At 43.1% G+C, this 12,773-nt stretch overlaps 1 protein-coding gene across 6 annotated transcripts in view; it reads left to right on the top strand.

Annotated features, from left to right (window-relative positions):
* The window catches only part of METTL23 (methyltransferase 23, arginine), a 242,703-nt gene that overhangs the window by 19,298 nt on the left and 210,632 nt on the right, over positions 1 to 12,773 (top strand). For 3 of the 6 annotated variants that reach the window (XM_085616901.1, XM_085616903.1, XM_085616905.1), the window contains exon 3: positions 9,361 to 9,598. The exons of the other annotated variants lie outside the window; for them this stretch is intronic. In XM_085616901.1, the coding sequence (XP_085473027.1) occupies positions 9,361 to 9,598 (238 nt within the window). The remainder of the gene's footprint in view (positions 1 to 9,360; positions 9,599 to 12,773) is intronic. 6 annotated transcript variants of the gene reach the window in all.

Below are 12,773 nucleotides of genomic sequence, written 5' to 3'. Positions count from 1 at the left end.
GGATGTGCATTCTAATAAAAGCAGCAAGGCAATCCGGAGCCAAAACAGATGGCCCCTGCGCGCCGCCTATGGCTCCTGAGAGCAAAACGCTCTGGGTGTAAACATGTCCCGAGAAGCTGGGACATCCACACGCCTTTGGCCAATTGATTGCTGAAGCCAGACACAAAGGCCAATAGAGTGTGAGCACAACACGCACTGCTGAAGTGATTTCAAGAGGCTGATTCCTAGAGCAGCGTATGCGCTGCTTCTAGGCCTCACCTAAAAATACCTGTGGAAAAGAGGCTGCAAAAGGGGCCTGGGGGTGCAAGTCCGGCAGAACCCAAAGGTGGGCTCCACTCCTGGGGGTCTCACGGCCACAGAAACACTATTGGTGTCAATGGAGATGTATTGGGAGCTCGGGTGCACAGGTGTTTTGTCTGTCGGATTGTCAAGTTTGAGGCTCCCATGGTTCTCGGAGCACCTGCAGAAGAGGGAGAAGAGACACAGCAAAATGACTTTTCACATGAAACTGGCCTCTTGGGAAGTCCCTCAATGTGCTGGGCGGTTTTGGTGGCGGAGGGGTTCGGACTGAACTCAAACAAGCCTTGGCACTTGCAACAGGCTCAGTACCTCTGATATTGGTGTAGGGCCGCTCCTAGGGGTCCTGACGTCTCCAAACGTGGTGGGGAAGGTGCATCTGACCTCTTGAATCTCGGTGACCTCTTTCTGGGAGGCTGCTGCGTCAGTGGACCCGATGGTCAGAAGATTGGTGTACCGGACACAGGCTGAAAGGAAGTAGCTCCTCCACTACAAGGGAGATGCTGACCGGTTGGCAAAGTGGTGGCAGCCCTTTGAGGCTTTTGGAGGAGGCACAGATGCAGGACAAGTTTGGTCTTTGCAACTGTCGAGACAGGAGCAAGCAGGCAGGGTTTGGCGCCACGTCCACAGCTACTCCACAGGTCTTGCGTTCTTCCGCTCTTCTTTGTCCTTCTTCTTGAGTCAGATGAATCTGCTTTCCCAATGTCAGGGGGTTGAATTTAGGTGCATTAAGGAGAGTGAAGGTAGTATCCAATGGAATACTTACCCTTGGGGTCACCACACCCACTATATGACTACTTTCTGTGGGGAGTGTGCATAACCCTGTCCCATAGTTCCAAATTCCACCAAAATCAAGATGGTGGAATCCTTCTTTCATGTAGCACATCAGGCAGCCCACTTTAGGGGTGCGACTAACATGGTGATGCAACATGCCTACTTGCATAGCTAATTTCCTGCCTGTTCTGGTGCCAAATAGACCTCAGGGGGTGGCAACTCCCAAGTCTTGGGGACGCTGGGGTCGCATATCAAAGGCGGAAGGGGCTTTGAAGCCCCTGCCCTTGATATGCTAAATCACTAACCATCCTGCTGGAGGAGGTGGGAACACCTTTTTCCGTAGCAGGCACTGTTTTTAGCCTCAGTGTGCATGGGCTCTCACCTGCAGGAGGGGTCAGAAACCTGTCTGTGATGGTTGGCTGGATGATACCAGTCAGCCAGCACACGAAGAGGCTGGTAGGGTTTCAGGGTGCACCTCTAAGGTGCCCTCTGGTTGCTTGTTTTAATTAATCCACTACTGTCATCAGTATGGATTTATTAGGACAAGGTGCTAGATACCAAATCTCATAGGTTTCGGTAAAGCCATCATGTAGCTGGGGAACTCGTAATCACCAGTGCCCAGTACATATACTCAGTGGTGGCTGGTGGAATTTGAAAGTGGTGAGGCGTAAGGGCAATTAATCTATTTTTGGGCATGAGCGAATTGAACAAGCCTAACGCTTATCATGGAGTATCGGGGTTCTTCCCCCAAGAAACCTTTTTAAAAATGGTGTATTTTGGTTCAATGTTGGTGCCCTAGTTCTTTCTACATCTCGTGAATGCCCTTCCTTGCATCTCCTTCACTTCCCATCCTCCAAACACTCTATGGACCCACTCAGCTGTAAGCACAAGCTCTTTTACTTTTGCCTTATCAATATTTTGACAACTGTGTACCTCCTGCACATATATTTGCACAGAATCACAACTGCAACTGGAATACGTGACCATTGTTCTGTGCACCCTGCAGCGAGGCCAAGCATTTTGAACAGCTTCCTGACCCTCTGACAGCCACTTGTGAAACTTGCACTGCCTTGAGCCTCAACAGCTGAAGTGAGAGAGAGGAGGAGTTGAAGAGCTAAAATGCAACAAAGGGCTAGATTCTGCAGATAGAGGGGTGAGAAGGACAAGTGCACCAGCCTGGGGTCGATGGTGGTGGGGGAGTGTGAATACGCAGGACAAATGCACTGCACAAAGAACCCACTTGGAAGTCGGAACTTCTTCCTGCTCCAAAGACTTTCTGTTTCCAGATGGTTACTATAATCTTTAAGGTTATTTTATTCTAGATTAGTGGGTAACTGAGAATAGTGGCGACCATTCAGCGATGTCACTGCTGGGCTCTCTCTTTTAGTTATTGAAGGGGCTCTCCCTGGATTTAATGAGGGAGTCGCGGAGGGAAGGCGCCCAGAGGTCTCAGAAAAGCCCAGGAAGACAAATTGCTGGTGTTTAGCTTTTCTGGGCGGGCAGTTGTACATTTCTTCTGATTTCACATGAATACATTGTGCAGACAGACAGGTAGTGGCCAGAGGACACTGCTTCTCTCGTGCCTGTGTTTTACATTGTATTGCAGTTGTGTTCATATAGTGCTTTGCACACTCGGAGACATACTGAACGCATTATAATACAATTATAAGCAGGCTAGCACGCTCATGGTGAGGGTGTGATTGTTATTAAGACTGGGAAGTATTTAGCGCGCTGCTTTTTTGTATGAACACACTCCGTGTCATAGACATCCAGTGGTATTAAGTGACACACTCTTTGACCTCATGGAGAGCTTCTCTATAAATTCCATAAATCGGTAACCCGGTATTACCACTCATTTGCCATATGTGAATTGCAGTGTTTCTCCTAATGTTGCCACAAACTGCGGGTCACAGGAATGTCTAGGGCATGTATGCAGCTGCCGATTCTAGAGCAAGGCAAAGATCACTTACCCAAACAACTTTGGCTGGCTGGTTTCCAAAACGGAGGTCATGCAAACCAGAAGTCCCTTCTTTTCCTCAAGTTGGCAGTTTCGGACATGCTCTCTAGCTGAATTGCTGTAAGCAGAATACACGAGGCGCAGAAGCATGCGCAGTGTATTCTATTTAGAGCATGCAGCACGTGACCCGGCCTTACCAAACTTGCCACCCTTTGACGACTTGAGAAAGGGGGGTGTGGTGATAGGCAGCTTGATATAATTGACAAGCAGCCCTGGGAAGCACAGGGCTGATATTGCACACGCCCTGGGCTGCTCAAAAACATGATGCTGCATCACGTCATTACTGGGCGGTCCCAGAGGACCCGAAGTATTGTAGGTCCGGGCTGGCACCATGTCAGCCTGAGGACCACTGAAAACTCAAAGGCATAGCTGGCACATGCGCGTGCATGTGCCCCAGAGAAAAAACGGACTGTCTGATGTTCGTTTCGGGAGCGTCACTCTAGAAAGGCACTCACACCAATATAATGAAAATATGGATGGAATTGGTTTTTGCAATTACCATTCATAAGGCCTGGAAAACTGCTGGGGCGCATCCCCTCCGCCCCTCACAAGGAACCCCCACTGCATATAGTTAAGAGGTTTTCCTGTCCACCTGTATTATCTAGTAATTTATTTAACTAGACAGCACAGGACATATCTACTCGTGCAGATATGTCCTCACATGTAATATAATGAACCCTGCCTCAGGGCTATAAGGCGTCATGTATAGGTGACTTCCATATAATGCATGCATTGTCTGTAGGCATGGCACAAGCTTCAGTGCACTGTCAAAGTTGAAAAACCAGCATCCAGTAGTTCAAATGGGGGAAAAAAGTGGGTATTGTATTGTGGTGTAATTGCATTTGTATAGCGCTTACTACCCCTGACGAGGCATTGAAGCGCTTTTCGGTGAGTAGCACGCTACTCCGGGACCCATAGAGGATTAGTGTTGAATTAGTATAGCGAAACATGCAAGTAAATTTTAAGTGGTGGATATGTTAGTCGGTTATTTGGATTCGGAAGGATAGCAGAAGGATAGCAGAGGAAAAAAAGGTTTGTATTTATATAGCGCTTCTTACCCCTGGTGGGGTGTTGCAGCGCTTTTTTTTTTGGTGATTAGCACGCTACTCCGGAAACCCATAAAGGATTAGTGGTGAATTAGTATGGTGAAATATGAAAGTAATTTGAGTGGTGGATATTAGTCCGTTATTTGGAGTGAGAAGTATAGTGGGGGGGATAGAAGGGAAAGAAAGGTTTGCATTCATATAGCGCCTGTTACTCCTGATGGGGTATTGAAGCGCTTTTCTGGTGAGTAGCAGGCTGCTCCGGAACCCATAAAGGATTGGTGTTGAAAATTAGTATTGTGAAATATGAAGTAGTTTGAGTGGTAGATATGTTAGTCAGTTATTTGGATTGAGAAGGGTTGGGGAGGGGTAAAAAAGGGAAAAAGGTTTGCATTTATATAGCGTTTGTAACCCTGATGAGGTGTCGAAACGATTTGTTAGCGAGTAGCATGCTGCTCTGGAGCCCATAAAGGATTAGTTGTGAATTAGTATAGTGGAATATGGAATTAGAGAAGTGAACATGTTAGTCTGATATTTTGTTTGAAATGGATAGTGGAGGGATAGAAGAGGTGAAGGATTTCTTTATTTAGGTCATAGCGGTAGGAGGAGGCTTTTGGATGAGTAAAAAGGGTTTTTAGAGGGGAAGTGTCAGAGGGAAGAGTTTAGAAAGGTTTGTTTTGGGTAATCAGTATAGTAAAAGAGGTGTCAGATGATGCAAGGACGGGTAGAGTAGGAGAGAGTCAAGAAAGGGTTATTTTGGGGAACATAGTAGTGGTATGGGGTTTGGGATAAATGAGAGAGTGGGTGTAGATGATATAATGATAGATGTTTAGGGTGAGAGAAAGGGTAGTGCATTGGCAAGAGTAGCAGAAAAGTTTGATATGAGTCAGAAAGTTGGGCTAGAAGATGTACTGAGAGAAGTATAGGCTGAGAAATAGGGTAGTGCATTGGAAATGCTAAATTAGAAGAAAGTGATAAATATATAGATCCATAAGTACATTGAAAGTATATAGATGCACAAAGGAGGTAAGTTTATGCAGATTAAAGATATTGATAGAGGTGCAGGATGAGAAATGGGGTAGTTCATTGGATATGCTTTTTCTGTAGAAAAGTAACAGACTCACAGATCCAAGTACATGGAGGTACATAGATGCACAATGGAAGCATGTAGGCATCGGCAAAGGAGTCCAGCTTCCTACAATTATCCATATGTTTATGGCTCAAAGGCAGTCATCAAGTTTTGGTTTTTGTAGAGATCTTGGGGGCTGTCCATTTTTTAAATGATTTGGGTGGCATCTGCATAGTTGTAACAGGTGAGGGTATAAGAATTATTTACATTTGGTTAGGGGTTAGGTAGGTGTTGAATAATGGAGCCCTGAGGAACGCCACAGTGTTGTGTGTGATGAGGTGATGGGAAAGGGGGTAGGTAGATTTCACTTTATCTGTCTGTGAGATAAGAAACAATACATTTGAAAGCATTTACATAGATTAAATATTGTGAAATCTTTGCAGTAGGGTGTGGTGGTGGACAGTGTCAAATACACATATCACTATTTTAGGGACTATGAGAATGTCTCTGCATCCTTACCCGCTCTTCTTTTCAGCACCAAAGAGAACTAAAAGTCAGGCTTTGTGTCTCTCCTTGTCATGACAGAGTGTCCACCTTTCCATGTCTTTTACCCGGTCTACAGGTGATTTTGTAATTGAATCTGGTAAAGAACAGTAATCATTTTACATGTCTCAGATTCACACACTTCATAGACTTAAAGTCTACATTTTGTGGTACGCCTGAATAATGATCATAATCTAGGCTCCCAACAAATAATGCCTCTAATGGGCAAAATGCTCTTTTATGGACAACAGTTCTTGTTTGTAGATAGTATAATTGTTCTCTGCTGCTGCTAGAGTTCTAGAGAAATATGCTACTGGATTGACCACCCCTGTATCCAAGGGCCACCTGTACAAAATTTAAGAATTGCAATTTCCTAATTGCGATTCTTAGCAAATCACAATAGGAAATTGCAATTCCTAATGTAAGAAAACACACAAATATTAGAGAGAAATTGCTAATGGGTCGCAAATCGACCTACCTCGTGAATATTAATGAGGTAGGTTGCAGCTTGCAACCCATTAGGAATGATAGCCATCACAGGAAGGGTAGCCTGCTGGGGTCAGCATCCCACCATGTCGGTGACTGCTTTTAAATAAAGCAATGTTTTTTAATGAAGCCCTTAAAGAAAAACGAGGTGCTTTAAAAGGAAAAAAAAGAAACTTTGAAATGTCATTTTTTAAGAGTAGGCAGTGGTCTGTTTCCAATCTCAAAGGGGAAAGGGTCACCTTTGTGAATGGGTTACCACCCCCTTCAAGGAGTCAGATAAGTATTAATGATTTGCGACCAGAATTTGGTCGCAAAACATTAATACATCCCATTCAGATTCGTTATTTGGAAGGGACGCCCAAAACATGCGCCTTCCAAATGCCAAATCGCAAACACAAATTGCGATTCGGGTGTCCGAATCACAATTTGTGCTTTGAACATATGAACACATGTTTTATACATATGGCCCCAAATCTCTTTAGGTAAGAATTTCTACATTCACATATGAAGAGGCATCTGTTCGAGAATAAATGGCAACTCCTTATTTGAGTTTTGTAGAATGGGAGTGGTGATTAATACCTCATATAGAGATCTGCAATTAATGTATGATGCAGTATTCGCCCGACTGACTAAAAAGTTACATTTACAGAATGGGACTATTACGCGTTTAGTTTATATGTATTAGGAGGTCACATGATTAACTGTCTTAAAGAAAGAGAACCATCTTCTGAAGCCAGATTATAATATTAAGGCTCACCACACCGATGATAGCAAGCAATTGTTCTATGGAAATTTCAGTTGTTCCATCGCAGGTAGTTTCAACGCTGTAGATTGCATTTTGGTAATTACACCACAATTACCTTTACATAGAGTTTTATTACCAAGCTGTACTTCACATCATCTCACTTTATATCGTATATCTTACATGATAAGTAGTATTTACAAAACACACATCTTTAACATGTCATAAGTGATCCATGTGAAGTCCAAGGCAGAGCATGATAGGGGTGCAAGTTGTAGTTTACACACAAATGCAAATATATAAATATTTTCATATTTGTGAACAGACTCCGGCCAGTTCTCAAATCATTCATCCACCCATCTCAAATAGGCTTCATAAAAGATAGACTAGGTTTGGATAATATCAGACTATTCAGCCATGCCACAGAAAAAGTAAACCTTCTTGATAACCCTTTATGTGTTATAGCACTAGACGCAGAAAAGTCTTTTGACAAGGTCTCATGGACCTTTCTACATGCAACACTAAATTTGGGTGCCAATTTTAACAAACTGGAACTAGCCCTATATAACAGACCCACGGGCAAAATAAATATCAATGGACACCTATCCAACAGCTTTACCATACAACAAGGCACGAGACGGTATTGCCCCCTCTCCTCTTTACTCTTTCTCTTAACATTAGAATCACATTTGTATTGCTTCAAGGGAAAATAAAAAGATAGCAGGAACCCCTTTTACATCAGGGGCATAAAAAGCCAATGCTTATGCATATAATGTTCTAATAGTTATAATACAAGTACAATACATGAATACGCAAAGTATCTGATTATACACTCGATAAAGAGAAAACCGTAAGTGGGAGCATAAAAGAATGAAATATCTAGGAATTTGGTTTGAGCCCGCCTTAAAGCAATCCATAAAATAGAACGAACATTACCTACTTACTACCATTAAGAATAATTGCTGGAAAGTTGGTCAATTAAATACATTTCTTTGTGGGGTCGTATCGAAACCATCAATATGATAATTTCTTCACTGATCAATTTTCTTAAAGGTATGTCCCCTATATCCCTCTCTGACGAGTTCTTCCCAAAAACTTTTTCTCTTCACTCTGTCTTTCTTTCATCATTCAAGAAACCAAGAATTGCACTAAGAAAACGAAGACTACCAAAATCCCTCGGAGATTAATGCAGAACCCAAACTGCCCAGCTAGCAAGACAGAGCGTACAGTGGCTCACAAATTCGCTGGTACACTAATCAACCTGGCTAAAATTAGCACAAAAACTAATAAGTCTCCCATACGTCCATGATTGGCACAATGGAAAAAATCAAAATCCAAGGTAAGCCCCTGTGCTATAAAAAACTGAACTAAGAAAGGAATAGCCTAATTAAATAAAGCCCTAGGTCCCAAAACAAACCCCCCCCTCACATACACACACTGTCATCTATATAAAAAAACTATTTTTACTTCTAAAAATTTAAATTGTCCTTTTCAGACATACACCCCACCCAAACCCAACCTTTCTAACATACTCGCTAAGACGGTCATAGGAGGCCATGTCGCACCCGTACCCTATACATTACCTTCCCCAAAGCTATCAAAACTCAGAGAAACCATACAGTGGGAACATGTACTAAACGAAAACACTGAATCAACTCTCCCCATGTAGACAAGCATCGAACTTGGACAAGACTCACTCAATATAAAATTGCTCCCTACGTGGCACAATGCAGTTTATGGACAGATCACATGGCCAACTGGACACCTTTCAAATTTCAAAAACTAGGCTCGATAGGATCAGGCGTATGTGGGAGCTGCAAGGAAGAACAAGGCAACCTCAAACATGTTACTAGACTGCAGACTAGTCCCTGAATTCTGGAAGGAAATCAGTGACACCAGCTCTCACATCTTATATATAACCTGGACCTCAGACCCAGCCACCGTTGCATTGGGTATCTTGCCTACGAAATTCCACAATCTCTTCAAAAGGGGTGATCCTCTGTTAGACATACCAATAACAATCGGTCTCAAATCCATCCTCTCTGAATGGAAGGACGTTAAGCAACTCTCAATTCACAAATGGTGGGCTTGGACCCAATTTATTAGATGGGCTGATAATTGCCTTAACTCATTCCTTCGTTCAAGCTACCTAAAGAAACCTCTGGAGGAAACTTGGCAAATATAATACATCATAAACCTCTGCAGAATATTCACACACCAAAACAACAATACCACTCATGAATCCCAGTGACTTAAAAGTGCCTCCCACACTGAGTCAGACAGCCAAAACTTTCCCTCCTTCCCCCTTCACAATCCTGCACACCCCACCCCGTGTGCCTGAAATATACATGGAAAATTGCACATAATAATGATTTTTCTTTGTGCTTAGCTTGGAGCAGGTGTGAGTTTGCCAGGTGTTGTTGCGACAAAATGTGGTGCAGATGTAACATTATCGAACAGCGCAGAGCTCCCTAAATGTCTGGGAAATTGTCGCCGCAGCTGTCAGATGAATAACCTCCAGGGGGTGAAGGTTTTTGGATTCACCTGTGGCGACATATCGCCTGAGCTATTGACACTTCCTCCTGTGGATATTATTCTAGGATCTGACGTATTTTATGAACCTGAAGGTAAGTACTCAATATCATCTCTAGATTTATAAAAAAGGTGTTAATTAACTGGAGGCTACAGAATATTTACTCAGCTTTCTTGACAGCTGTGTAGTGGTAATACTGGTCATGTTTTTAAATACCCAGTTATGTGAGTGACGGATGACATGAGTGATCCAGCCTACAGCTTTCGTACTGTTCTAATGTGTTCAGTGCTTAATGTGTAAAATAAATAAATACTTAAAATAAGTACAGGAGCCAAAAAATTTCTTATGGGCCCCCCTCTGCATCCAGGCCTGCCAATTGGCAAGGTTTCCAGGCACCACGGCTGCCTGGTTTAGATTTCACTATCTAACAATCGCTGACTCTTCATCTCACACTTGCAGGTTCTTTTTCATCCCTGCTTTCACTCTTTCCCTGCATTTTCTTCCTGCTTCTACCTCCCTTTCTCGGTGTCTTTATCTGCGTCATAGTCTAATAATGAAAAAGAAGTCCTGTACCCCACATTACCAACAAACTTTACATTCATTTTCACCCAGGAACCAGAACAGCCATCAAACCTACAGAGCTCATGCCGCGTATCACTAATACATGCAGTGACTTGTTAATACACCTTTTCGGGGCTGTGCAACACGTTTTATACTACAAAGTGAGTATGAAACTGCTGCCCGTTCGTAGGTATGCATTGAAGTCAGTCAAAATGTTCTTCTTTCCGGAGGTTTATACCAGCAAGTCAGAGTATGTTTCCTCATATTCATTAAGATATTCCATATTTTTTAAACAGTCAGCAGCCCGTTCTCTTTGGTTTTACCTTTGCTTCGCCGTGCCCTGACGCCACTTCGGGGGAGCCTGCACATCAGGAGAGCCCATCGAGCCCGTGAGCTCACCCCCTGCAACGAGGAACATTGCCCTGCATCACCCGCGCTGCTGCTGGGAGGTAGGTGACTACACCTCCCAGCTAGCCTTGCACCAGGGACGCTATGAGGGATGCGCCAGGAGGCGCTCTCGTCATGAGGGATGCGCCAGGAGGCGCATTAGAGCGTCCATGGCCCGCGCAGCGTGGGAAATAGGGTAATGATGGATGCTCCCCATTCTTTGCAAAATAATGGAAGAGAAATTGGCAATGAATGTACAAACTTTAATAATATAGATATTTATTGCAGAGCATCTAACCAGGAAAATGTTTTAGATGGATTTTCCAGTGAACTAAGTATGGAAAAATGCCATAATGAGCTCAGGCTAAGTTCGTGGAATATTGCAGGTCTGAAAAGAAACCAGGGGGACGAAGTGTGGCAGGAGTACATTGGTCAAAATGAAATAATTTTACTTCAAGAGACATGGATGTTAGAAACACCTCATAAAGTGGGATACAAAACTTATAGTGCGGCTGCTATCCCCTCGGCTAGAGAGAGGCCCTCAGGGGGTCTTGTTATTTGGGTAAAAGTTACCCTAGGTATAGACATAAAACAATTGAAATTTCCGTCCCATGATATTCTGGGGATAAAAATTCCAATACCTAAGAAAAAAGATCTATATATAATAAATATCTATAGTAGACCTGGCATGGCGAGTAAAGAGTCTGAGGTTATCGAACAGTGGCAGGATTTGAAAACATCTTCGAAGACGAAGATATGGTAAATAACATTCCTAAGTTAAATAGTGGTCCAGTAGTATCCTGTACAACTGCAGTTGCGCAGTTGACAAGACTAGCCTCGGGACATGGTCTTCGAGCCTGTAATGTCAGGATGCCATCTGATAGCCCGAATACTCCCACATTTAGTAGGGGTAACTCGCAGAGTTACATAGATTATATACTGGTATCTATTACACTATGGCCTATTCTCTGTGATTTGAAAATCAATGATCGATCTGAGAGTGACCATTACCCATTGTGTCTGACGCTTGCCGCAGATCTTTTCCAGCCAGCTATTCTGAGGGCGGGCGATAACACTGAAGATGAGATAGAACCATTGTTAACAAACAATCGTAGAGCTTTAAAGTGGCCCTCTATAGGGGGCAACGAGGCGGCTATGAAACAGATCTACGATAGTTTTGTAGAAAAAATGTCCTCTTTTATAGGATTACCAGCTGCAAAGATTCCAATTATGAATATACACCAAGATTTGGTAGAGTCCCTTGTCCCAATAATGAGTAGGATCCCCAAGAGAAGTAAAAAGGGGGCAATAGGAGCGAGTAATTCAGGCATCCCGTGGTATAATAAAGAATGCCGTGACGGAAAAAAAGAACTAATTTTGGCAACTAAGGGTAAAAATGTGATGGCCCTAAGGGACAAAAGGAATGCATACAAGAGGTTACTAATCATAGCTAAGAAAAACTGGGAAGATAACATTTGGACAGAACTAATTACTGCAGCAAAAACCAAAGATCACCTAAGCTTTTGGCATTTTATATCTACAGGCAATAGCAGGGGAAGGTGTACTAAAGATCTTTTCTTGGATGCAAACACATGGGTAAACCATTTTTCCCGTCTTTATTGAATAGCCGACTGCGATACAGAATTCAGCCCACTAGAATATGTAATCACTCCTACTTCAGCCCCATTACATTTTAGTTTGGAAGAAACTTTGGCAGCAATCAATGCAATTAAACCGGGGAAGGCACCAGGCCCAGACAAGATACCAGGAGACCTGTGGAAACACAACAAAGAGGTTTGGGGACCTTATATTAACCTTATATGTAACTCAGTGGCTGCAGGTGCAGCTATACCGAAATCATGGAAAGGAGCTGAGATTACAACTATTTTTAAAAAAGATGACCAATATGATCCTTTGCATTACTGACCGATAAGTTTAATAGATGTTTTACAGAAAATATATGCGCGGCAAATTTTAACCAAATTGAATGATTGGATTGAGGAGAATAGTATTTTATCAAGTTACCAGGCTGGTTTTAGATCCAAAACGAGCACTAAATATACAATATTCAAGAAGGGCCATCTGTATATTGCCTTTGTAGACTTAAAGGCCGCCTTCGACCTCATCCCCAGAAATCTCCTTTGGAACGCCCTAAAAAAGCAAGGGGTACCGGGAGAAATACTCGTGCAGATAATAAGGTTGCATGAGGACAATTTTGCAATGGTTAAATGGGGCCCTGGCGGCTAACTAACTGATCCTATTAAGGTTTGCAGGGGTGTAAGGCAGGGTTGTGTGCTGGCCCCCACTTTGTTCTCACTATA

The sequence above is a fragment of the Triturus cristatus genome, chromosome 7, assembly GCF_964204655.1.
Source record: "Triturus cristatus chromosome 7, aTriCri1.1, whole genome shotgun sequence".
Taxonomy (NCBI): domain Eukaryota; kingdom Metazoa; phylum Chordata; class Amphibia; order Caudata; family Salamandridae; genus Triturus; species Triturus cristatus.
Note: the sequence above shows the minus strand (reverse complement) of the source record. Positions and strands in the feature narration are given on the sequence as shown.